The 27,217-nt window shown below is 34.1% G+C and overlaps 1 protein-coding gene across 7 annotated transcripts in view; it reads right to left on the minus strand.

Annotated features, from left to right (window-relative positions):
* CNTN5 (contactin 5) overlaps positions 1-27,217 on the minus strand; it is a 1,357,780-nt gene that overhangs the window by 264,918 nt on the left and 1,065,645 nt on the right. For all 7 annotated transcript variants that reach the window (XM_032426178.1, XM_032426172.1, XM_032426174.1 and 4 more), the window contains 3 exons: positions 23,356-23,492; positions 21,248-21,377; positions 19,351-19,501 (listed from right to left, as the gene is read on the minus strand). In XM_032426178.1, the coding sequence (XP_032282069.1) occupies positions 19,351-19,501; positions 21,248-21,377; positions 23,356-23,492 (418 nt within the window). The remainder of the gene's footprint in view (positions 1-19,350; positions 19,502-21,247; positions 21,378-23,355; positions 23,493-27,217) is intronic.

Raw genomic sequence — 27,217 nt, forward strand, 5'->3', positions numbered from 1 at the left:
GATGACTTACTTAATTCAGTCTCTTGGAGGCCTAGTTACCCAAGTTGTTTTGTTCTTGTTTTTGTTTTTCTTTTTCCCTGAGAGATGCCTGCCTCTGTCATTGCCAGGTGTAACCATATAACTAGCCTCTTACTATAACTATTGGGAAAGCCTTAAATGTGTGGTTTTATTGTAAACAAAATGACTTGATACAAATTATGAATAAATTTCAGAATTGGAGTTAATTGATACATAGTAGGAGTAGGATCCTATTTGAGGGGAAATGCTAATCCTGAACAACTGTTTCTTAAACCTGCCTGCTCTTGAGATTCATCTGTGTACTAATAAAAATTTTAGATCACAGGGACCCATTCCAGTTCTGCTGCATCAGAATTTCTAGAGGAAGTGCTCTGTTTTTCTACATTCCTAATAAGTTCCATGAATAATGAAAACTTTGGGAAAAATGTTGAGTAATGATCACGAGACCATGATTGTGCCCCGAACTCAAGTTATGGTTGCACAGGCTGTAGAAAGAATTAGAAAACCCAGACTTGCTTTATTATTTTTACTTTCATGAAAGGCATCAACTAAAGAGAGGAGTGCATTTAAAAACTTGCATCTTTCAGACATAATCAACAAATATAAGCTGTAGGCTGGAGTGTATCTCAAGGAAGATAGGGCAGCAAGTAGCTAGACCAGGTCTGTGAGGTCTAAACTAGGGGAGGGAAAGAGCCATTCCTGTTTCCCTATGAATCACCACACTTTGGGTAAACCCTGTCGTGCCGCAAAATGTATGTATGGCTAGTCAGGGACTCAATACAATGATGGTCATTGGTTGAGAAGGAGGCAGATACTGCATATCAATGCTAAAGAGGCCCATATACATTATAAATGACCCCTGCAATGAAGCAGGAGGATAGGAATTACCTTTTTTCTTCAAACATAACTGTGTACCCCAAGAACTCTGCATGGTGGTAGAAACCAGGGTGAGTGGGGGTCCTGAGAAAACTAGAAATAAATCCATTTACAACCTACATGTTAAGGAGTACGTTTTGTTTTAATTTCATTTTAAACATCAAGGCCCCTAACCAACTTCGAGAGGAAGGGAGTTGGAAATCACTGCATTAAAATGTGATGCACAGGTGCACGTGTGCATACTGGCCCCGCTCTGCCCCCTCCTCTCAGAACACACATATACACACAGAGGACAGCCACATACAATTTTAAGTGTTGAGCTCAGTATGGGGGAAGAACACAGTCCTCTTGCACACACATGATTTATAAGATATAACAGCACTAATGTGGTGTGCCACCCTCTAAATTTTTAAAACAATTTTATAATAGTGTTTAGAACCAGACAGGGACAGTTTGGAGAGCAAAGCTATATCAAAGGGTTTAGTTAAAATGATTTACTTGTGGGTTTTAAACAGCATTAAGTGGTTTGTGAAAAGTGTTCTGATTTGTGCTTAATATGGATGGTGTTTAAAAGTCTGGGCACCAGAAAGGTACACCTCTAGAGACACATTCACCAGGAAAATGCAGGCCTTAAGTACAGCTGGGTGTTTGCTTCCAAGACTGCTTTTCTGAGTATTAGCATTTAAACCACCCAAGAGGCTTTGCAGATGCTTCACTGGGTAAATGAGGTAGAGATGAGGAAGCTCACACCTCATGGCTGCTACTTTTAATTTAGTGACAGACCTGCAAACTGGGTTGACCAGAGAATCAGATTTTAAAGGAGCATGAAAGAAGCTATCTTGGAAATCCAACGCCATTTAGTTAATTTTCTTAAATTAAATAAACAAAGGGAATTGATCTTCTTATGACTTTTGATTCAATTCTATGCTATTTTAATCATGTAAGAGAGAAGCCTCAGATCATTATGTGACTGATACAAAAAGTAGTCTTAATACTATTACTTCCTTTATTACAACACCCTTCTTCAAAGAAAGTCAGAGTGGTATATGATGCTTTCTCCTCTAATCCTCAAAATATCCTTAAAAAAATAGTTTGAACTATTACCATTGTCTCTCACATTTGGGAGGCTGAGTCATGGGGGCATAAAAGGTAAAAGAGCAGCAGAGGATTTGGGCACATGTGTTGTTCCAACAAATTCATTTGTAAATATTTATTTGTTTCTATAATGTACAGAGCACCATTCTAAGCTCTGGGGTTGCTCAATAAAAGACAACCAAGGTCCCTGCCTCACAGAGATTGTATTCTAGCGAAAGAGACAAATAATGAATGAGTAAACAAACAAGAATGTATCAGAGTGTGATAAGAACATAAGATAAAGTGATGGGAGAAGGATAATTGGGATGGGGGTTCTATTATTGGAAAGTCAGGAAGCCTCTAAGAGGGTAACATTTGACCCAAGACCTAGATATTTAGAAAGAGACAATAGTGCTATGCTCTGGAGAAACAGTGCTTGAAGCTAGGAAATGGGAAGTAGATTGCCCTGAGACAGGGATGAGTCTATTATGTACACACCATACAAAGTAGAATGGTGGGGGTGGACTTCATGAATAGGACTAATAAGATGAGATGAGTAATGAGATGAGGAGAAAAAAGAAGGCAGCAGCAGCTCATATAGGATCTCATGGTCATGGTATGAAGTTTTAATTTTATTCTAAATAAAGGAGGGAGCCATTGGAAAAGTTCAAAAAGTAAACTGGCATGATTCAAGTTGTGTTTTAAATGAAAACTCTGGCTGCTAGATAGAGAATATTATATGGGGATAAGGCCAGATAAACAGAGGCCAGTTTGGAGGCTATTGGAAAAAATAAACTAGACAATATAGTGTGGATTATGTGGGTAGCTGGGGAAATAAAACCACTTTGAACAGTTCAAAAGATTTTACTTCTGTTGTATAAAATGACTAATGATTGGCTGTGCGCAAAATATAAATAAATAAGAGATGATAAATTAAATACAAAATAAATAATTCAGATTTTACCTCTTTTAAAAATGAGATTCAAAGATGAAAAAAGCAAGGATCTACCCTCTCCCAGCAGTTAAGAATAATGCATGGCCTACTTTAACGTGAGCACTGTCGCTGTCTTTAATGATATTGATAGTAAGGTGGACGGTTGCTGTTTACTGAGTGTCTCCCATGTGCTAGACACTACTTAAGACAATATGCAAAATCTTAGTGTCTCATAAAAATCCTCTGAGTTATCACTGGTCTCACCTTACAATTTAGGAAACTGAGCTTCAGAAAGATAGTTAGGCAAACTTCGTACACGAGAGAGAGTATTGTTTGTTTAAGAGCATAAACTGTGGCTGGCTTTCCAAGATGTGAAGCCCGTCACCACCCTCTACTATGTGACTGTGGTCAAATTATTTCACATTTCCATAGCTTGATTTCATTTTTTGTAAAATGACAATTACACAAAAACCAAACTTGTGGGAGTGAATGAGCTAATACGTGTAATTCAGACATTCCTGGCCTGTTGTAAACCTGTAAAAAATATTATTGGTTATTATTATTATTGCTCAAATCACACAGCTAGTAAACTGTGATGTTCACTTCTATTCAGTTTTTTTTATTTTCAACAATGATATCAGCAAATAATGAATATAAAAAAATTGGGCTCCAACCAACATCTTACAAATAAAAATAAACTTTTCAAGTTTATTTACTTACCAATAACTATCATGAAATGGGAGGCCCAGAATTCCTAAATATTATTTCAGCTTTCTTAGTTTTCATTTTTTAGTCAATTTTAAAATATATGTTAACCAGTATCTTATAATAGATTTAAAAGAAAACCCTCAAAAAATATATATATAAAATGATCCTTCCAACAGAAAACCAGAAGTACAGAAAACAAAATTATAGATAAACCATAAACATCGTACATATTTTTCTAGAAAAGCACAAACAATACCATAATCAGATCTATACTCAAACATTCTCACACTGTCTACCCTTATTGCATTTCTACTCACTTGTATGCACATGCACACACACATCCCACAATACATTGAAACACCTTTAAAAGAAATAACATCTATGAAGTATTATAGGGGCCAAGGGCAGGCCACCCCAAAGTGTGCCACTTTAGCATATTAATTATTTTAAATAAAATTTACTGGAGAAAGAGCTGGTGCAAGGACATTCAGATTCTCCTCTGTCCCCCCGAAAGCAGGAAATAAATCTCCCATATGAAAAATATACTCCCTATTCTAAGAAGTAAAAAGACATCCTTATCACCAGAGATAGGAACTTGAAAGCTGAGAAATCTGTAGAAACAAACTTTATTATTTTTTTCTAATCTACTACCTCAGCCTAAATTCCGCTTGGGATTCCTTACTAATTAAGACTCTCAAACACGTGTTTTCTTTATCCTGTCAATTCCCCCAAATTTAGTGTGTCTTTGTCTAAAATGTATAAAAATTGTCTGCCTTGGTTATTTCTTTAGGACTCAGTTTCATTATTGGGCCACTGTGTGCACATAATAAAACTAGTTTTTTCCTCCCATTAACCTGTTTCATGTAAGTTTAATTCTTAGTCCAGTCGGAACGCCTAGAAGGCTAGAGGAAGAACTTTTCCCTCCTTACATTGCTAAAATATACGCCTGGGCACACAAAGAGTGTTTATTATTATTATTATTATTATTATCCATCATTATTATTAGTTATCTCAATCCAATGACACTGCCTGTGTGCACAATGATGGAGAATGCAAAAAGTCTCTGAATCGTTTTCAGAAAATCCCGAGCACCAGCCACTTGTCTCTGCAATTGTTTTGTGTGGAATTTAAGGAAGGATGTCCTTCTGGCATCAGAAAAGAGGGAATAAGCAAATAGCTTTTAGAATATGGGGCCTTGAGTGTAATATAGTTTAGGAAAAGTTATTCATGAATATATTCAACTGTGTAATTTAACTAAATATAGATTTTTGAATTAGAACATTACTAATCCCAGAAGCATGCTATTTGTCCCTCCCAAAACAATTCCAAGGCCTCCTATTCAGAAGTAACTTCCTTGATGCCACTGTCGATTTCTCACTCTTTGTTCTGTTGTATAGAAATGCAAATTTATTTTTGTTCTGTATTTAGAAACTTATTTAAGGTCTCTAAACAATTCAAATAGCTTTTCTATAGATTATTTTGGAATTTCTATGCATATAATTAGATATTTTACCAATCAAGTTTTGTTTTTACTTCCCAATTTTCACACTTTTTCTTGTCTTCCTGAGCGGCAGGGACTTCTATAGCAGGAACTCTTGTCTATTTCCCACTGTGAAATGGAATGCTTCTAATATTTTGTTATTCTAAGTTTGTCTATCTATTATCTATCTATCTATCATCTATCTATCTATTATCTATCTATCATCTATCTATCTATCATCTATCATTTATCTATCATCTATCAATCTATCTATCATCTATCTATCTATATCTATCTATCTATCAACATCTATCTATCTATTATCTATCATCTATCTATTTAAAGATACCTTTAGAGGTTTAGGAATTTCCTTTTATCCCCCTTAGATACTAGGAGATTTCTTCAAATCATAAATAAATGTTGTATTTGATCAAATGCTTTTTTCTATTCTATTGAGATAACCTTATCATTTTTCTTGTTTACTCTTTAATGTGGTAAATTACATTAATTGTTTCTCCCATGTTAAACCAAATTGGTTTCCTATGTGAAGCTCAACTTGGTTACACAGTATCTTTTTTTAGATTCTGCTGTTTTCTATTTGCAAATGTTTCATTTAGAACTTTTATATCTATGCTCATGAGAGTGATTGGTTTTTATTTTTACTTCTCATACTCTCCTTGTTAGATTTAGTTAGTAAGGTTACTCTCTCTTTTCTATACTTTGAAATAGCTGTATAAGATTGGAATCATTTATTCTTTGGTAGAACTTTGAAGTAAAGATGTCTAGGCCTAGGGGCGCCTGGGTGGCTCAGTCGTTAAGCGTCTGCCTTCGGCTCAGGTCATGATCTCAGGGTCCTGGGATCAAGCCCCGCATCAGGCTCCCCGCTCAGCGGGAAGCCTGCTTCTCCCTCTGCCACTCCCCCTGCTTGTGTTCCCTCTCTCGCTGTGACTCTCTCTGTCAAATAAATAAATAAAATCTTTAAAAAAAAAAAAAAAAAAAAAAAAGATGTCTAGGCCTACAGGTTTTTGAGTGTGTGCATGTAAATGTTTTTTAACTATTAATATAATAGTAGACTCTTTAGATTTTCCAATTCTTTTGAGTCAGCTTTGGAAATTATGTTTTATTTATCCATTTTATTTAAGTGTTCAACTTTGTTGACATTCAATTACTCCTCACAATCTTTTATTACCTTTTCAGTTTGTTTGCAGAATCTGTGCTTATGTTTCCATTTTTTTCTCTCTCTCTTTTTTTTTTTTGTATCTTCCCTCATTTTCTAGATCACTAGAAACATGGTATTTTTTTCAGTCTTTTGAAAGGACCAATATTTGGCTTTATCAATCTTCCATTTGTGCTTGATACTTGTGTGTAATTTGATTAATTTTGTTTTTATTATTTTCTTGTTTACTCTCTGTTCATGTTCCTTTCCTAACTTCTTAAGATAGATGCTTAGTTTTTTAATTTCAGTTTTCTACTTTTCTAATGTAAGTACATAAAGCCATAAATTTTCCTCTAAGTTCTGGAATACAAGGGAGATATGTTAAATTAGCTCTGATAGTGGATTCACATATTTTTTCTTATAGAACTGTTAATTTTTATTTTCATATTTTGAGGCAATGTTATGAGATAGCTACAGATTTAAAATTCTTATGTTTGTTTGATCACTCTAAGTATGCATTACATAGTAACCATCCTTATGCTTCTTTTATAGTGTATTTTTCTGATATTGATACAGCTAAATAAGTTTTTTGGGTGCTTGTATTTAACTGATAAATCTTTAACTTCCACCTTTCCTATTTTCTTATGCTTTAAACATATGACTGTTAGATTTTTATTTTAGCTCAATAATTATACTAATGTCTTAGTGATTAAGGATACTTTTACTAAATTATTTCATGTTTTCTGTTTGTGCCTCAGATGAGGCACATTAGTAGTATACATTAGTAGTATAAATATTAGTATACATTAGTAGTATAAATATTAGTATACATTACTAATATAAATATTAGTATATATTAGTAGTATAAATATTAGTATAAAATTAGTATATATGTCATGTTATTGTTTTCAAGTCTTTGTTTCCCCCCTAGGCTTTGAGATAAAAAATATTATTGTTTTATATGACAACTTTTGTTTACCTTTACCTACATATTAATACTTCCACTGCTTTCATTCATCGTACCTCAAGTGCCTGGGTTCATGTCTTGTTTAGTCTTACACTGAACTATGTAGTATAAATTAGGGTTGCTGGCCCTTAATTACAACACCTAAATGGAAGATATCCCCTCTTCATTCAGAACTAAGACACAAGATCAATAATTGTTTTTATGGTTTTCTGAGTGGATTGATATAATGTTTAGTTTTATGGTGCAGTGGTAGCCATTTGTGGACCTAGCCTTACAAGAGGCGTGCCCCAAGCTTTGTCTTTTTCCTTCTCAGCCCACCAACATATGAAAACCAACACTTAATGTCAGCAAATGCCCTAGAGGTGAAAATCAGCTTCCGGGCATGACTTCATCACCAGAATAAGCTCAGATCTTGGCTTTACCATTTCCTCCTGACTTTCTTGCCAGCTCATTGATAAAATCAAGACATTAAATAATATTTATTTATATATTTTATATTTAAGTCATCATTTATTTATTTTTTTTCTTTTAGGAAGATGGGTGCAGTTTTCTGTTACACAGAACATAAATATAATTTTAAAAATTATATAATAAAAGTGGATGCCCCAAAATAGATGTGAATTGAATCCTTCAAAGACTTTGGCTACTAAGTTAAACATAAATTCAATCTGTCTTTCCAATTCTCCTCAATTTGTCCTCAGCTATTCAATCTTCCCAGCTTATTTCCATTTTGACACATAATCTATACCTGGCCAAATAATAATATTTACTTTTCACAAATGTGTCTTGTATTCATGACTGTTTTTGCAAATTCTGAATTGTCTAAAATATATTCCACCTCTGGGGCACCTGGGTAGCTCAGTTGGTTAAGTGTCTGACTCTTGTTGGCTCAGGTCATGATCTCAGGGTCATGATGATTAAGCTCCCCGTCAGGCTCCACACTCAGTGGGGAGTCTGCTTGAGGATTCTCTCTCTCCTTTTCCCTCTGCCTCTCACTACCCTCATTCACGCACACTCTCTCTTACTCTCTCTCTTTCTCAAAGAAAAATTAACGAATCTTTAAAAACACACACACACACACATTGCACCTCTACATGTCAAAATCCTATTTGAGGATCATTTCAAATGGCAGTTCATCCAAGTTTTCTCTCATCTTCCATCAAGTTTTTTCTTTTTTCTTAACTCTCAAAGATTTTGTACAATGGAATAGACCAAGAATTGACTTGAATCCAAAGAGAATTGGGCTCTCTTTCTGATTCTCCAACTTCCTGTGTGTGTGGCCTCTCTTTATGACTCAATTACTTTATTTAAAACAGGAATGATTATATCTTCCTTACAATATTACCTTATTGTGAGAGTGGAAATAAAGCAAGGCATATATAAAATAGCTAGTTCTCAATAAAGGGTAGTTATTTTATCATTATCTTAAATATCCTGTTAATAATACTTAAATAAGATCTATTAAGTATCCTGTGTTAATAAACCTATGTTATTATTACCTTAAATATCTTGTGTTATAGTTATCTATGCATTAGTTTTATTGCCTATTAGGCAGGTGCCTCATTTGGGAATGGAAATCTCTCTTATTTGTCTTGGAATGACTGACATAGTGTCTTACATTCAATATATTTTGAAATAAATTTTGTTTTCACTGAAATAAACTGAATTGAGTAGAAGAGTGTCTAGATGATATGGTATTAGGGAAAAGAGAAGTGGAGCTACCATCTACAACTAGAAAGAGAAACAAAAACAAATTGGTACCCTGAAACTTCCAGATACAACTAAAAACATAGAGGTCATCTTATATTTTTATATCTTTCTATCTATCTATCCATCTATCAATTCATAAATAATTCTGTTACTCAAGCAAAGCAAAGTAAGCATGCTAACAATAAAATTTGTTTAGGTTATTTCTATGAAAATGATCTGCAGGTGGTTTTTCATTGTCATCAGGGTTGTCATTCTAATTCCCCTTATGACTCAACCTTAGTTAAATTAGATCATGATTTATGCAAAAACTGAAAAGAAGTGACTATGTAACTCTCAGAGGAAGCTAAAAATCTCCATTATAAAATACTTTCTTCTAAACATTCTCAGAATCTTCTCTCTTTCACTATTTTATATTCAATGAAGAGTCACTTGGGGAGGTAGTAGGATCAGTCAGTAGCATGTACATGGATTCTTGAATTCCCAAGTATTTTAGATGTTGTTTGTATTAAGGACAAATTAAGCTGAAAGTTGTAGTCTGGGGGGCTTTTGGAAAAGAAAACCAAGCAATTAATGGGTTATTCAAGTTGTGCCTATGTGGAGAGCATAACCAGGCAACTTGTGCAGCAATTCATAGTAACTGGAGTAAATGAACCATAGTTAGAAGTAGAATTTATGAACTGTTTGCTAAATTGGTAATTAGCTAGCGATCTAATGCTACAAACTAGAGGTGTTCATAGCACAACAGAGCCAGGATTATCTTGTTGGCATTTACACTTTAAATTAACTGACTTCTTCAGTGTTACCTCCGTTGGGAGTTAAGGCTTATTTTGTTATATTTAACATTTTCTTTTTTCTAAAGTGGAAACAAGAAAAACTGGTGGTAAGATCAGGAAAAAAAAGATTGAAGACCTTTGAAAAGGAACTTTTAGATTTTTTGTAACCTTAAATTTGAGAAATATTAGCAACAGATAATTTGAGGCTTTCTTACATGCATGTCTTCTGTGTTCATATGAATGAATGTCAAAATTTGAGATCAAATGTTATATTATCTAAACATACTGTTGAAGATAGAATCATTTGAAAAATGTGAGAATTCTTTTGTTTTTCCATTCCCATTCAACTATTTGGCGTGGTTTGAGCACATTGTTTCTCAGTAAATTTGAATTATTTGGGGTTATTTATTGTCCGAGGGAGACCAAGTTTAGAAACATTGAATACCGCTCAAAACAGTGTGGATCTACAATGGGAAAAGTATAAAAGCACAAAGTAGAAGCATCACAATAATGCCATCTTTAGAATTATTTTGTGTGTAACATTTGATCAATTGATCAACACGTCATTGAAAAAAAGGACAATAAATATTTCTTATAATTGGGTTGCCAATCAATATCAATGTGGTCTAGTTTACCACAAAGTAAAATGTAGAAAGAGAAAAATAAAGGTAATATGCAATTTTGGCCACCATGTTTTAGTTTTTAGTTGGGTACCATGTCTTTTATTGGAAGCAAAATTAGATTTAAATTAGGTTCTATATTTGGAGGATTTTCTCGACTTTTTGAGGAGCATGAGAATGTGTGTGTGTGTGTGTGTGTGTGAAACAGCTTATAAAGTTGATTATGCAACTTTTGTGTATAGACTGGGAAGCTGAATCCTTATCACACAAGAAGGAATTCCATCACTATTCTCCATGTAGATTGAAATGCAACATCATTGTTAAACAATTTGTTAGAATCATCACAGAATCATTGACTAGCAGCAAGCTTGGTTTTAAAGCTTCCTTGTGATGGATGATTTTGAACAAGTCACTTTACTCCTTTGAGTTTAAAGATTTTATTTATTTGAGAGAGAGAGAGGAAGAGAGAGCACAAGCAGGGTGAAGGGCAGAGGGAGAAGCAGACTCCCCGCTGAGCAGGGAGCCCAACTCGGGCCCAATCCCAGGACCCTGGGATCATGACCTAAGCCAAAAGCAGATGACCAATCTACTGAGCCACCCAGGCGCCCCTATCCCTTTGAGTTTAAATTTCAAAATATGTATGTCAGAGATGACAACATCTAAGTAAGAGGGCTGTGAACTGGCACATAAACTAAATTAAATGTTAGAAGTTGATTTAAATCATTTATCTAACTTCCTACTAACTACAGCTTCTTGGTAATTATATTAGCTTGAGCATTCCCAAAGGTGAGAAAACAAAGAAGGGAGTCTATTCCTTTGAGTTAGGATTTCAAATTAAAGTTGACCAGCAAGTTACAAGGAAGGGAGGAGAGAAAGGGGGTAAGTTTGAGTCAAGATTATCAGGTGAGAAAATGAAGAACCTGTTTTGGGGAATTGTGAGTATTCATGTAGTTTGAAGCTACAATATTTAGGATTTTTTGGGGGCATGACAGAAATGGGTAGAGAGCAAACACATGAAGAGAGAAAGATAGTTGAACAGACAGGTACAGACCCTGAACTCCATGTTAGTAGTACCTTGTGTATTTTATTCCTGACTCCATTCCTGGCATCAAGCATTGTAACATATAGGCCCTTAAAATATTAGGTAGAACCGTATGAAATTTTGCTATTCACTCATTTTTAACAGACAAAAAAATGCCATGTAGTTTATATAGTTCAACCTTGTATTTATTATATGGATTAATGAATAAATGTGGAAAAATATGGAGAACCTCAAATACACTCATGAATTATGGTTTTATTCAATAGAAGATTCAGATCAGTAGCTTCAGGAGGAGGATGACACAGTCAAAGGTGTGCTTTGGAAAAATTCTTGTAGCTATATAGAGAGGCATGGTTTATATGGGGAGGGGGAGAATGGAGAGAAATGAAAAGCACAATTTAGGATGTTTGCTACTTGAGACATTTTAAGGGCTAAACTTCAGCATTGTCAAAAAGAAAAAAAAAGAAAGGAAAACCCAGGGTAGAAGAGTTAACATATATTACTAGTTTGAAAATCTAATTTTCTGTTGAGTGAAGGTTTGTTCAATTGGACTGTTGATTGAAAGGATGTTAGAATAAGAGAAGGATCTATTCAAATGCAATTAAAACTGAATCTCTAGGGCAAATAACATTAATTCTCCTATAATAAACCTCTAAAAGACTAGGCCAAGCAGTTTGAATTGTTTTCAAAACCAAGTAGTTTCTCTCTTTGAAGATGGAAAAAATGTAGCAGAATGGCTTAGTATTTTTATCTTCATATGTTCAGATAAAAATTAAACTATTTGAACTATATGATTAGAAATATATGTGATTTTATCTTAAGAAAGTTTCTTCTACAGATTTTTAGTGTTTACCTTAACTTTCCTTATATACAACTGATTAGCCCACTATATAAATAATTATATACAATTTGTATTGTACATACAACTGTATATGTACAATTATATATAATAATTATATACAATTTGTAAAATACAGAAAAGCACAAAATTAAAATTATACATAATCCATCTCTTAGAGATAACCTATGGACAATTTATAATATATTTATAGTCTCTGTGCTTTATACTCTTTTGTGTTTCCATGTTTTTAGGCCTGGTTTTATCTGTTGGAAATGTTCTTGGTTTTCCTTATCTCCCTTTGCTTTTTCTGTCAGTGCCCCAGAGTTTCTTCCTCAGACATTAATCTTGACACCAGTCAGTTGAACAAACCATGTCAAATGTTCAGAGGTTATTAGGACTCTAATGCAACTCAACTATACTAAGTCAAAATGTTGCTTCCCATCCTTTCACATCTTGTGTAGAGGTAATGTGACTCCTGGAAAATAGGAAAGAGTGTGTATTTCTTCTTTGGCTAGAAGCAGTACATAGAATTATATGATTTCCAGAATCCATTGATTTCAATATTCTCCATCTATATTCAATATTTTTCATGTATATCACTACTTATTGACATCATTGTTTATTTATGAATCACTTAAATCATAGGATCTATGTCTTCTCTCATCCCATTGCTGGATTCATAATCTCCAAATTTATTTTGAATTTAATGTTGATAGGGTGGAATAGGGAGAGTAATATTTTGCCACCTTAAAGAATGGCTTCCATGTAATACAGGTTTTCAAGCCAAGCTTTGTAGTGAGGCTCAATTACTGAACTTAGTAGATATGGAAATAAAGTGGAGGTTAGTGAAAGATTCCCTCTACTAGCTCTTATATTGATTTTGCTGAGTTTCAGAGGTCTAGGCTTGAACAAGCTATTGATCATTTCTTAATTGAACCCATTTTTACCTGAAGGGGTGATTCTTCTTAGAGGCCAATAATTTGTTTATCTATATTCATAATTTCTAATGCTGCTATGAATGCATTTTTTTCTCCTTTTGTGTTTTTACTAGCATTTTTAAGGGAAGGTGGTGAAGGTTAATCAGGCAGAGCCTTCTGCCATTAGTTTTCATCGAAACCAGGAAGTCAGCATCCTAACTTCATCACAATGAATGTGAGGTCATTTTCTTCTTTCCTGTCATCTCCTTAAACTTGGTGGACTTATAGAACAACATGTCACCATCCCTAAGCGTTAACACCTTGTATATTGTAAGCAGTTCATAGATCTTATGAAGTCAGTTAACAAGCTTCTCTTTCTTTAGATAAATAATGTCATTTTGATCATTTTATTTCCTTTGAAAGCATAGATTTCAATTTGCAAAGGAAGTGAAGTGATATATTCTTGATATATGAATGCTCATATTCTTTCATTATACAATTTCTTAGACACCAAGAAAAACCCCAAGATACCTAGGGGTCTACATTGTTTTATGTTCTTAATATGTAAAAGACATTGTCACAGAGGAAACAACAAAACAGCTTGTTCATTAGCAAACACAGCATGTAGGTGGAAACAAAGGGACAGAAAGGAGACCCTAATTATCCCCATGAATTCCTCTTCTTCCTTAGAAAAAGAAGACCCTATTTCCCCCTCAGTAACAGTGTCTTTTAGGGCTTGCACTACAAATATATATTTTCATATCTCTGTAAGTCAGTATGTAAGTCTGATCATTTTTGCCTAATAAACACAACATGAATTCCCACTAGAAGCCAACTAATGGGTACTTCAAGTGCAATTTTCTGTGTGTGTTAAATGAGTAAGTTGAAAACTTCACTGTTCTGAAGCTCCTTTGGTGAGCAGGGAAATATTACAAAGGACTTTGGACAGTCCCATAAAAGAAAAATTACACCATAATACTTCCCCTCCATAGGATAATTTTCATTTTTTTGGATGCAGGATTTCTTTAGCACCCATTTGAATTATAGTCCATTATCTCTGTAACTGGTACCCCCATTGCCTAGAAATGAAAACTGGTACTTAAACCGGTTTGATATTTCAATAATCGTAAATAATTTTTAAACATGTATGTCATATTCCATGGGGTTCAATAATAATTTATTTATATGCAGATGGAAAGGAAACAAAACAAAACAAAAAACCTGTGTCTTTACCAAAAAGTATATATTCTTCATTTTGGCCAAGATTGTCTTTGTCCACAAAAAGTACAGGAAATTGAACATGTAATAATGAAGGCTTAATATTTGTGCACTGCTGGAGCGCTTCTGGGTGATTATATTTTAACAAAAGTTAATGGCCAAGTAATGGAAATAATGAGCTGAAGTGAAAATCCAATATGAGTTTGATGAGCAGAACATTTTGAATGAAAGTATACTAGAGGAGGAAATCTCCATGGAATATTTCACGTCTTAGTACTCCTGGAGCTTATTAGTTTACTATGAAAACAGACATGATTGATAAAGAAATCTAAAGGAATGTGTGTTGGTGACCTTTAAAAGTGATGGGGCAAAACCTGGAGTTTCCTTAAAAGAAAAAGAAAAGAAAAAAGAAAAAGAGAAAGAGTAAAAACATTCTTTAAAAGGTTTCTCTGTTTCCATTAACTCTCCACATATATTCGCCTATTTGCACCTAGCCTATAGTGCTGATTACAGAACAAGTAAATGCTCAGTCTGCTATCAGAAACTATCCGAGAGATACTGAACTAGGAGTAGGTAAGGCTGATGAGAATGGCTATGCCCGAATGATGAGAAGTGTAGATGTGGAGTTCTGATGGGCAAAGAGTATCAATTTAGAGACATAGATTAATGAATAACATACTTATCACTCCTTTAATCCCAGATAATAACTTAAATCTTTAGAATCCATTCCCTTAACTACCGGAGAAAGAAAAACAGAAATATATGTCAGTATTCAAAGAATCAAAATTTCAAATGATACCATCATCATCACCACCATCACTACCATCAGCATGAACAGCGTCAACATCATCACAAATAACATTCATTGAGCACTTATTACACTAGCCAGGGTATTTTACAAAATTTCTTCCAATTCTCACAACCCAATGTGTTACTCTTTTGAATTCTAGCTTTATAAGTAAGGAAATAAATTAATTTTATAAGGAAACCTCATAGTCTGCAGGATAAGCAGTGCAACTAAGTCTTGTTTTATACATTGGGTTATACTGTTACCCACAATGTTAAAGTGCTTCATAAATTATAACTGCTATGGAATTATTAGCAGTCATCATCATTATTAATAATAATATGTTTTACTGTGTGAGCAGCAGTTCATATTGAACATTCTGTGATATAAACAAGAAATAACTACACAGAACTCAAATTCTAATATAACCTATTTTCTTTTTTTTTTTTTAAGATTTTATTTATTTATTTGACAGAGAGACACAGTGAGAGAGGGAACACAAGCAGGGGGAGTGGGAGTGGGAGAAGCAGGATCCCAGGACCCTGGGATCATGACCTGAGGCGAAGGCAGATGCTTAATGACTGAGCCACCCAGGCGCCCCAGTAGGCAACTTCTCTGTTAATCAGATTGCTTCTAAAAGTTATATTATGTTCTAGTTATTATTTACTGAATTTTAAATTTTTGGATAATGATTTAAGTATTTCTTTAGTAGAACAGATAAATACAAAAAAAGAAAAAAAAACAAAGAAGATCCCTTTCCAAAACAAACAAAACAAAGCAAAATTTGAAAGATTCAACCAAAATTTGGCAGAAAAAGAAAAGTCAATATGTCCTTTGGCATTCTGTTGATGAAACAAATGATTAACTGTTAATCTTCAGTTGTTATAACATTGCATTTACAGTTTAGAGTTAAATTGCAATTGACCATAGGTTTAAATTCTTTTTTTTTAATTTGAGTTTCTGACATGTTTTCAAATAATTAAATGACATTTTTCTGCAATTAACATCTTTCATTACATTTTTATGCTATTGCACTGGACATAATTTTATGCTTTTGAAGTGCTGTATTTTTCACATTTGAATGTTTATTTTTTTATTGTTTATTTTTTTATTTTTTTTAAAGATTTTATTTATTTGACAGAGAGAGACACAGCGAGAGAGGGAACACAAGCAGGGGGAGTGGGAGAGGGAGAAGCAGGCTTCCCGCGGAGCAGGGAGCCCGATATGGGGCTCGATCCCAGGACCCTGGGATCATGACCTGAGCCGAAGGCAGACGCTTAACGACTGAGCCACCCAGGCGCCCCATGAATGTTTCTTTTATAATACATTATTATTTTTGCTCCTTTCCTCCAATATAATACTCATCTCTATATGCCCACATAGGAAATTGCCATTTGCTGTTTCAATCTTTAATTTGAAATGAATCCAAAATAACTGTGAAAATTGTGAATGAAGGACAAGACTAATTCATTTAACATTTTTTCCAATTATTATAGGTTGGATGAGTGGGGAACCTATTTGATGTAGATTACATGAATAGTAAATATACTTGTATTTCAAGAAAATAAACCATGATTTGAATCTGTATTCCTAATGTGAAATACACATGACATAAACTTTTCAAAACCTTAACAGTTTTCTAATACCTCCCTTTCCACTTAAATTTATATTCACAACTCTTATTAGGTGGTATGCTTTATAACAGAGAGAGGTAAACTAAAATTTCTATAAGAAAATAAGGTGTCATATGTAACTGGTATTCTATTTTAAAGAATGTATAATGTGTACATTTGAAATTTTAATTTTCAAGTTTCCATTCATATTTTTTAGAATGCACAGTTTTTCAAATATCTACATATGTCTTCTTACACTGCTTTATGGAATTCTTTCTATTGCTATTTACATCTTATCCTCTTATTTTAATACTTGAATGTTTAATATTTTTATATCTAAATAGATTGTATTCTTCATGAAACCTGGGACTACACAATAAAGTAACAAATTGTACATTAGTAAAAACAATATTTTGCAAGTGTGCCTGCCGATTTTAAATATAAAAATGCTTCTGGAGTTACTAAATTAAAGCAGTTTATAAACATAAACATACAGATCAGAGTTTACAAACATAAACATACAAATCAGAGTAGGCAAAATGCTGATTAAATGTGGCCCAGTCTTGCTTTTACTTGAATAAATAAAAATACAAATATTTCACATTTTAGCCTCCTTCCTGAATGGCACTTCGACCAGAAGTATTTGACATTTGGAAAATTGAGTGATCTGAGTTTGAAACCAGTGTATTTGTCTCACTAGCCTGAGGCGATAGAAGTGAGGAGAAAAGGAATCAACAAAACTGGAAAATTTACAAACTGTTTTTCAACTTATGGAAAAAAAAAAGTTTAGTATCTTTATATTTGTTGTAACAGAAAATTCATAATCCTGTTCCTCTCTCAATACATTTGCCTTTACAAATGAGATGCCACCTAATTTTTAAGACTCATCATGTGATGTCTGAATACTTGCTGAGAAACATTCTATGGTGAACTGAAATAAATAGGACAAGACTCACATGCCACCTACAAACGACACAAAGCAATGCATTTCAGATGCGGTGGCTTACACCAATAGGACAAATACATTTTGATGATATAAAAATTTTCAGTTCATTCAGATAAAATGATAATCAAACAATTTAAATTATTTATCGTATTATACAAAAAATATTTTCTTCTGCTTTAATAAGGGTTGTGGCAGGTTTTTTTTTTTTAATTTCTATGAGCAACAATACCAAAAAAATTCAACTCCACTATAAGCAATTCAACCAAATGCAATTCAACCATATGTAACATTGATCTCACAGTTTGTGATTTTGCCCTGCTTCCTGCCTCAAGTAACAAAGATAAATTCTCTTTCAAAACTAGATACCCAGTATAACCCTTTTCAATCCCAGATATCACCCTTTCCAGGCATCATCCATCCTTGTGCCTGAACTAAACCCAATCAGTCTGTAAATCTCATCTGAGAAGGCAATTTATTTTTTTTTTTATTTTTTATTTTTTTTTAAAGATTTTATTTATTTATTTGACAGAGAGAGAAATAGCGAGAGCAGGAACGCAAGCAGGGGGAGTGGGAGAGGGAGAAGCAGGCTTCCCGCCTAGCAGGGAGCCCGATGTGGGACTCGATCCCAGGACCCTGGGATCATGACCTGAGCCGAAGGCAGACGCCTAACAACTGAGCCACCCAGGCGCCCCTGAGAAGGCAATTTAAATCAGTGTTTTTCAGATTAGGATGGGAAAGAACAAATTTCTAAAGAAAATTTTCAAATATTTCACCAAAATATTCCAAAATTACCTAAAGAATGATTCAAATGGACCCCTAACATTGACATAAATTAACTTTTACTATATGATTACTTAGATCCAGGCAGACATAAAATAAGGCATAAACTCCTTATCCTTATAGGTCAAATGAAAAACAAAACTTAAATGACCTATGCAACCTTATTTCAACATAATAGAGGATATTATTTTGTCAAATCTGAATCACCATTTGCAACACCAGTATGTTAATGATTAGTAGAGCACAGGCTTTTGATCTTGGCATACATAGTCCTATGATGATTTGATTCTCTCATAATTTTTCCCCATTTGTACTCTTGTGATGTCCTTTGGTTTTGCTTACCAAAAACAAATCTTTACATAATAAATATTCCTCTGCACATTTCTCATTTGCCTGTGGCAACTGAAGTAATCCTATATTATTTTACCTCAACAAGATTGAAAAAAAGAGGGCAAACCTAGACACAAATCTCACTTGAAAGTACTCTGCCATAAGTGATTATCCAAAAGATCCATCCTTATATCATTTAAAAATATTAACCTTAAAATAATGACACAACCTCTAAAAATTATTATAGATAACTTGTGAATCTCCAAATCTGCAGACTTAAAACGAAACCAAAAGTAACTAGCTTAATGAACATGTTTGCTTTTTTTATAACCTGGTGAAATTCCCATTGGTGCTGAAACACCACGTAGGCAAAGAAGTCTGACCATATTGAAATAGAACTTTGGGTGCTTTTCAATCACTATGTAGACAAAATCATATTTTAATCCGTTCATGAAATATGGTTCAAATTACTGAAAAACTCTTTCTTGTATACTCTGTACCACCTGCAACTTCAAAAAAGTTTGATGTTAAGAGTTTGAATTATGAAATAGACCTCTAACCTTTTATTCTCTCTCACTGCTTTATCTCCCTTCTTCCAAGAGATGGTTGGTTTTGGAGAGCCTTGGGGTTTGCACTCGATGATGACTTCTTGGCCTTTGGTAACAATTATTGTTTTCTTCAGTTGATTCAGTGCAAAAGTAGGAGCTGAAGCTATGAAAAAGAAAATGTTAATTCTACCAGAAGCAATGGCAATAACCTCTAATGGATCATTCATCAAGATTTTGCAACTCTTTGGGACACATTTCTAATAAAATCACAGGGTATCTACACATTGTAAAAGGCACTACCTCAAAATTTAAACCTATAATTAATTAATATCTTATTGGATGCTCTTTCTGTTAGCAGGTAATGGTTTCATATAATGTGGGGCTCACAGACAAAGGCAGTTTCAAAAAATGACATGATTTAATTGTGATTATCACTTTTAATTGTGAAAGACTAATGAACACCTTGAGCAAAAGGTGAAGGGGTTGCCCAAGAAAGTCTATCTGGGGCTTTCTTTGGAAACACACACACACACACACACACAAACACACACACACAAAGACACTTTTGAATCTAAAAGAGAACCTGAGAGATATGTTTAAAAGTGTACTGTATCTGAGGCATTTATTTAAACCAATCTGACAACTTCATGGATATTTCATAAGTATTTTATGTCCATTATACAACAGTATATGTGCATGGCACAACAGCATTAAAAGGTATGTATATAATGAGAAAGATATGTATATAATTGAGATGGGTTAAGAATTGAAAGAAAAGTGAAGGAACTTTATGTGACTGCAGGTAATGATTTTGTTTGCTTATTAGGAACAGAACTTATTAGAGGTAATTTTGAAAATATGTGTAGTGAATAAGAAAAGGACATATTTGAGAGTATTTCTGGATAAACTATTAACTAGGTGAAGGCTGAATTAGTTTTCTTTTTTAAGATTTTATTCATTTATTTATTTGAGAAAGAGAGAGAAAGAGCACAAGTCGGGGAAGGGAGAGGGACAAACAGACTCCGCATTGAGTGGGGAGTCTGACAAGGGGCTTGATCCCAGGACCCTGAGATCATGACCTGAACCGATGCTCAGATCTCAGATGCTTAACCTACTGAGCAACCCAGTCGCCCCTGAATTGGCTTTTAAACTCAGAAATATTGGGGTGTAAGTTAACAAGAAAGTACATTCATATTTGATTGGTTAGGCTGTAGGAGATGGAAATTTGGAGTCCTTTATCTATTTTAGGTGGGTTTATTATAATGTGGAGAAATTTCAAGTACAAACATTCATAATTCAATAAGTTGATTTATGATGTGTTACATTTAGCTGATATGTAAATGGTAAGTTCCCAGTTTCCTGAGATCTTGGGTATTTCTGTTAATATTGTGTTTTGAGAATTTTAGTGCAGAACAAGCAGTGGGCTCCTGTTCACTTTGGGAGACAGTGAGTTGTGATCACTTAAGTCTCTCTCTTTGTATTACAAATTTCCCAGACCAAAGTTTAGGAAACTAGAATGCTAAAAAGTAAAATCCTTTCAGTGGCCCAAACATGCTCAATTTGGGGAGCCTATTCCACTGGATGGACTCACTGGTTGTAGTACTTAACCAGTGAAGTGCTAGTGTCCTATCAAGGGTGTAACCCTCTGAGACAGCTGGACAGCCTCAAAAAGGCCTTCCCTTTCATGTAAGGGTGATAATGGTTGATATCCCATGATGAGAGGGTGCTTTACCTTGGAGTATTGCCTTGCCTACCGTTAGGTAAGAGCTGTATGGGTAAATATTAAACATTTCTTTTCAAGTCATAAAATAGGTTTTACAATCACATCATAAAACTTCAGTATAGTAAGAATTAGAGCATGAAAAGAAGCTACACATTTTTCCTATTTATTTACTTAGAAATTGCATACCTAGAATCTTCAGCTCAGCACTCGCATAAATGACTCCATATTTATTTTCGGCCAAACACTGATACATTCCAGCATCTGACTGATTCACATTGTGGATCATCAATAATCCATTAACCATCTCAATCCTATTCTGTAATAAAATAAAAAAATAAAGAAAGTGAAAAAATCATACAGATTTTGCAGTTATTCTCTCCTAGACCAAGGGAAAAAAGCCTCCAATGAATGCAGTTGAGCATTATTTGACAACTTAGCATTGCAAATTTACTGTTCATTATAAAATGTCTTTTGTAAATTATAACTATTTCTTGGTCAGAAAAGATATTATAACTGTATTTTCTTGTAGTTATCCTTATGAGTTTTAGTTTCAGTTTTGTTTTTATACTGAGCAGCTTTTGTTTGGTATACTAGTTCAGCTTGTGAAGTATAATCAGCAGATGAAGCTTTTATTTGAATTCATTTTACAGAAGAAGAAGAGGTTCACATGTGACCTTTGGTAACAATTGTGACTGTAGACAAGTGGGACAAAGTTAAAAATAGCCCAAGTCAAAACAAGAATCCCTTTACAATATTAATCTAGTTAGGAATTTACGTTTTTCTCACTTCCCAACAAATTCAGAAAAAAAACTGCCCTGCAACTGGAGTCTGTATAAAATTATTGGTCAAAAAATATTAACTTCATTATGAGACAAAATTTAATACAGAAGTCAAAAAACTTAGGGCACTTGGGTGGCTTAGTTGGTTAAGCAGCTGCCTTTGGCTCAGGTCATGGTCCCGGAGTCCTGGGATCGAGCCCTAATCGGGTTCCCTGCTCAGTGGGGAATCTGCTTCTCCCTCTGCCCCTCACCCCACTCTGTGCTCTCTCTCATTCTCTCTCTCTCAAATAAATAAATAAAATCTAAAAAAAACAAAACAAAACAAAAAACCCCAAAACAAAAAACTGAGCATGTGCAAATTGAGGTCAAGTAAGGCCAAGAGCACATTTCAAAATTGAATTTGAAATTTAAAATGTTGTTAAACAACCAGGTGTCTTGTCTACTTAATGCCAAGCAAATCATTCTTTTAATTTTAGTGAGCAGTGCTTTACCTATCAACAGAGATGCCAAGTAATTTTACATAATTTTCAAAATAAACCTATTCACTTTGCAGAAGTATTATCTGCTAGTGGGATTTACTTTACTTGGATGCTGAAAGTAGAAAATATGACCAGTGTATTCCTTTCTCAAGGTTTATCTGGTATCCCTAGAAAATTAGAGAAAGAGACAATGAGCCAATGTCTCAGGATTCTCATACCCTCAGTTTTATTTAATGGCTCTATAGTTCTTTTAGAATAATGGAATGTTGGAGCTGGATGGGACTGTGGGGATGATCTTATCCAATCTCTTCATTTTACAAAGGAGCAAATTGAAGTCCAAAGAGGTAAATGACAGACAAGAGGCCTCTTGGTAGTGGCAGGACCTGGGCAGAACTTATGTTTAGAATTTCAACTTTATATACCACCCCTCCATTTTGGACATACATACTGAACTATTCTCCCTTTGCCCTCCTTCCTGCAAAGGCCACAACAAGGGAGTTAGCTAAAATTATTACCATTATTCTAAAATTAAATAGTAATTGATTTCAAAAACATGCAATAGGTTTACTAAAAAGATATTTAAGTCTTTTAAATCCTATTAAGTAGGATGTAACGGAAATAACTTGTCCAAGATATAGAAGGTTAGGATTCTATTATGGTCTCATCTCTCACTAGATACATGACCTTCGGCAAGTCACTTTACTTCCTGGGCTTTAACTCCACCATCTGCAAGGTGACAGCAACAAACTAGATGATATCTAAAAGTCAGCTAGAAATAGCAATGAATCTGATAATGATTGATATTTTCCTATGAATTTACAGGATTGAATAAAATTTAAAGAAACAATGTATTACTCAAAAAAGTAATGAGGTAATTAAAAAGAATTTTATTTTATGTCTATTATAGTTCTCACTTCAAATACATTAGAAGGTGTAAATAAGAAATGACTTTCCATAAGACAAGAGGAGGATAGTTTGTCCTGTGTGAAATCCTGTTAAAATTACACAAGAAAAGGTTAGCAGTTACCAATAGTACCTGAGGCAAAAGAGGCACCCCATTCTTCAGCCAACGGTATGTGGGTCGGGGTTTTCCAGTAGCCTTACATTCCCATCGGAGAGGGCTCCCACTGTCCAGCTGAGTGTCATTCAGTTTTTCCACCCAGTGTGGATAAGCTATAAGAGTTTAAGCATTAAAGAAAGGTGATTTCATTTTTCAAACACACTACCAAATTCAAAATTCATATGGAAGTATTCCTTGCATTAAAAGAAAATGATCAATTCTCATAATTGTAGGTATTTGGAAGAAGCACATTGCATTTCACACAGAACTCTATGTAAAAAGATATAGCAATGACAATATTTTGACAATTTAAAACACTTTGTAGGCTAGATCAAGTATATCTTACTGTTTTACCCAGCTTATGCTGTGGCTACAGTATCCTCAAGATATCAGACCAGTTCAGTAGGAAATCAGGTACTTAGAGACATAATTTTTTTCCAGGTATTGGGGCAGCGTTAGCACAAACTGAAAAATACAACATGTCTATTTACTGAATAACTGCTTTGCTTTTTTATTTTTGTTTTTCCTAAAAGAACCTGAATGGCATAGGAAAAATAATTTGTAAATTCAAATTTCACTTGGTGTAAAATTTTTCTATATTTACTAGCATTCTCCAAAAACTTTTTATTTATTTTTATTTTTTATTTTTATTTTTATTTTTTTTTAAATTTTTTTTAAAGATTTTATTTATTTGCGAGAGAGAGAATGAGAGACAGAGAGCATGAGAGGGAGGAGGGTCAGAGGGAGAAGCAGACTCCCCGCTGAGCAGGGAGCCCGATGCGGGACTCGATCAGGGACTCCAGGATCATGACCTGAGCCGAAGGCAGTCGCTTAACCAACTGAGCCACCCAGGTGCCCTATTTTTATTTTTTAAAAAGATTTTATTTATTTATTTGACAGAGAGAGAGAGAGACAGAGAGCGCACAAGCAGGGGGAGTGGCAGGCAGAGGGAGAGGGAGAAGAAGCAGGCTCTCCGCTGAGCAGGGAGCCCAACGTGCGGCTGGATCCCAGGACCCCAGGATCATGACCCGAACTGAAGGCAGACATTTAACCATCTGGGCCACCCAGGCGCCCCCAAAACTTTTTAAAATATTTTCAAACTTACAAGAGAAAAATTACTTTATCAAGAAAGAGATAATGTAATCGTTTAAAATCTGTAAGATACAGAATAGTGTCTTTATTGAGTAATTTTTAAAATAAAAATATTGAAAGACAAGTGACTATTTGTCTACAAATACTCTGTTTGAAACAACTAAAACAGTAACTATGAGAAAATATTGAACTGAATGAATTGTTTCTCTTTAGCAACTTTTTTTTGGCATAAACCAGTAACATTTTACTTTGTGATAGTGAGGACTTTGATCATTGATTCATTCACCTCATACTATTTAGTCCTTTCTTAGTCCTAGAGGTTATTAGGGATATAGGAGCATCTATGTCTTACACTTTTTTTAGGATTTTATAGTGTGGTAGAGGAAATCTAAAGTCAGTGCCATAGAGGGCGCCTGGGTGGCTCAGTCGTTAAGCGTCTGCCTTCGGCTCAGGTCATGATCCCAGGGTCCTGGGATCGAGCCCCACATCGGGCTCCCTGCTCAGCGGGGAGCCTGCTTCTCCCTCTCCCGCTGCCCCCACTTTGTTCCCTCTCTCTCTGTGTCTCTCTCTGTCAAATAAATAAATAAAATCTTTAAAAAAAAAAATAAATAAAGTCAGTGCCATAGGATATGATAGCACAAGAAAGGAAAGAAGATGTACCGAAGGTAATTGCACATGAATACTGTAATAGTGGGTCTAAAGGGACAACGGATGTCCAAAACCTAACCAGTTTAGAAGGGAGGAGAAGGAGCAAGAGAAAAAGAACTCTCGTTTATTAAATTCTAATCTTAGGCACTGAGCTACATTATCAATTAATCCCTGTAACATTGATCCTGAAAATAAATATATTTAACTGTATGAATCAGGAAACTTTGATTCAGAGAGGTTAAAAAAATTTACCCAAGGTCAAACAGTTAATAAGGTATAGTAACCACTTCCAAAGTCAGATATTTCTGACTTTTCAGGCAGCATACAATTCTCTCATTCCACTCCAGCAGATTCAAAAATGAGTTGGAAGCATTTATTGCATTCATAATGTGTTTTGCCTTCTACTGGTCTTTAAATGGGAATTTTGTTTTCAGTAGCCCATTGGTCTTCTAGGCAATATAGTCTGGTCTTTAAGGAGCCTTACTTTGACACAGAATTTGTAGGCCTTTGAACACACTCTGTGATTCGACTTCAAGCCTCGGAGCTGTCAAGCAAAAAATCTTACCATGGTGAGCTTCAAATATTAATACTGACTTTCCTGCCTGGCTTCTAAAATCATTCCCTTTATAATTACCTGTCATATATGTTAAAAATACTGATAGGAATGGTAAGATACAAAAGCAATATTAAACTCTACTTTCTCATTAGGACTTTCAGTATACTTTCCTAGTCTACTTTGCCAGTTTATTTCATACTGCTCATGACCCTTGTAATCCAAGTATATAGGTGTGCTATCTTCCAAGCACACCCTGTATCTTCTTCAAATTTTTAAATTCATGTGGAATGTTCTACTTCTCTTCTTTGTCTCTTTTAGTTCTACTAATAATTCAAGGTTTAGTCTAAATTATGTAAAGTTTATTAACTCTAAACTCAAAAGAGGGTCATTTCACCTTCTTTGGACATGTTTAGTTCTTAGTCACTTGGAAAATAATCACCATAGTAGCTTGTTACTCCTGTTGCTGACTTAAACTGTTATTGGATCTTTTAGTTGTTTATAGTTTGACACTCCATCTAGATAGCAATATCCTCAAGAGCAAAGTTAGCATGACATATACATTTATTTTAGACAAAACACTGACCCACATATAAAATTAATTATAGGATATTGGTTAGTTATATATGTATATTTTTATGTTTTTATTTTAGGTTAGTTATATTTGATATGTCTCTTAATGTACTATAACTCATGCTGGTAGATACAGTTAATGGGAGTTAAAAAGAAATTGAAAAGAGATCTTAAAAAGTTAATAAAATGAAAAATTAGGAAAGAAAGAATTATTAAAATAAAAATAGATTGTGTCATCTAGGAAATAAAAAAATTAGAAATCAAAATAACATTTCTTCAAACATATTTTGGATTACTCTATAAAATTGGCCTAATTTGGAGTCCTGATCCCAAAATAAATTTGTCACCAATTGATGAGTGAAATTAAAAAGAAATAATTTCTGCTTCCTTTTCTTCTTCACACATTTATTGGACACCACTATTGGCACAATGCTTAACACTGAGGATATCAATATGTTATAATGTGTGTTTGCTGTCAGCTGAAAATCTAGTAGATGAGACAGACATGCAGAAATACTCAAATTCACTCTACCAACAATTCTACAAATAAAAATGGCCTATTGTACTGCCTCTAGAATTAAACAAACAAAAAACTAGTAACTTCTTGATCTATCTTTTGTTAGGCCACCTATTTTTGGGGGTAAAAGAATGACACTTTAAACCCAGACGCTGTTACATTCTCACCAGATGCAGTGCATATTGACAACTATTTATGCAATTCATTTGAGCTTCAGATCAGTCTCCAGGTTAATTTTTAAAAACATTAAGCAGATGTGCATAAAGAAACTCTTGCTTATTATCTCTTGTCATTAGAAATTCTCAAAACCCCTATTGATAAATGCTAATTGTTATTGGCCTCCTTCATTGCTCCTGTACTTTTAAGTGTTGAAGAGTCAACATATTTAACCACACAGATCATTTTTATTTTTATTTATTTATTTTTTTTTAAGATTTTATTTATTTATTTGACAG

Source organism: Phoca vitulina, unplaced genomic scaffold, assembly GCF_004348235.1.
Source record: "Phoca vitulina isolate PV1807 unplaced genomic scaffold, GSC_HSeal_1.0 scaffold34, whole genome shotgun sequence".
Taxonomy (NCBI): Eukaryota; Metazoa; Chordata; class Mammalia; order Carnivora; family Phocidae; genus Phoca; species Phoca vitulina.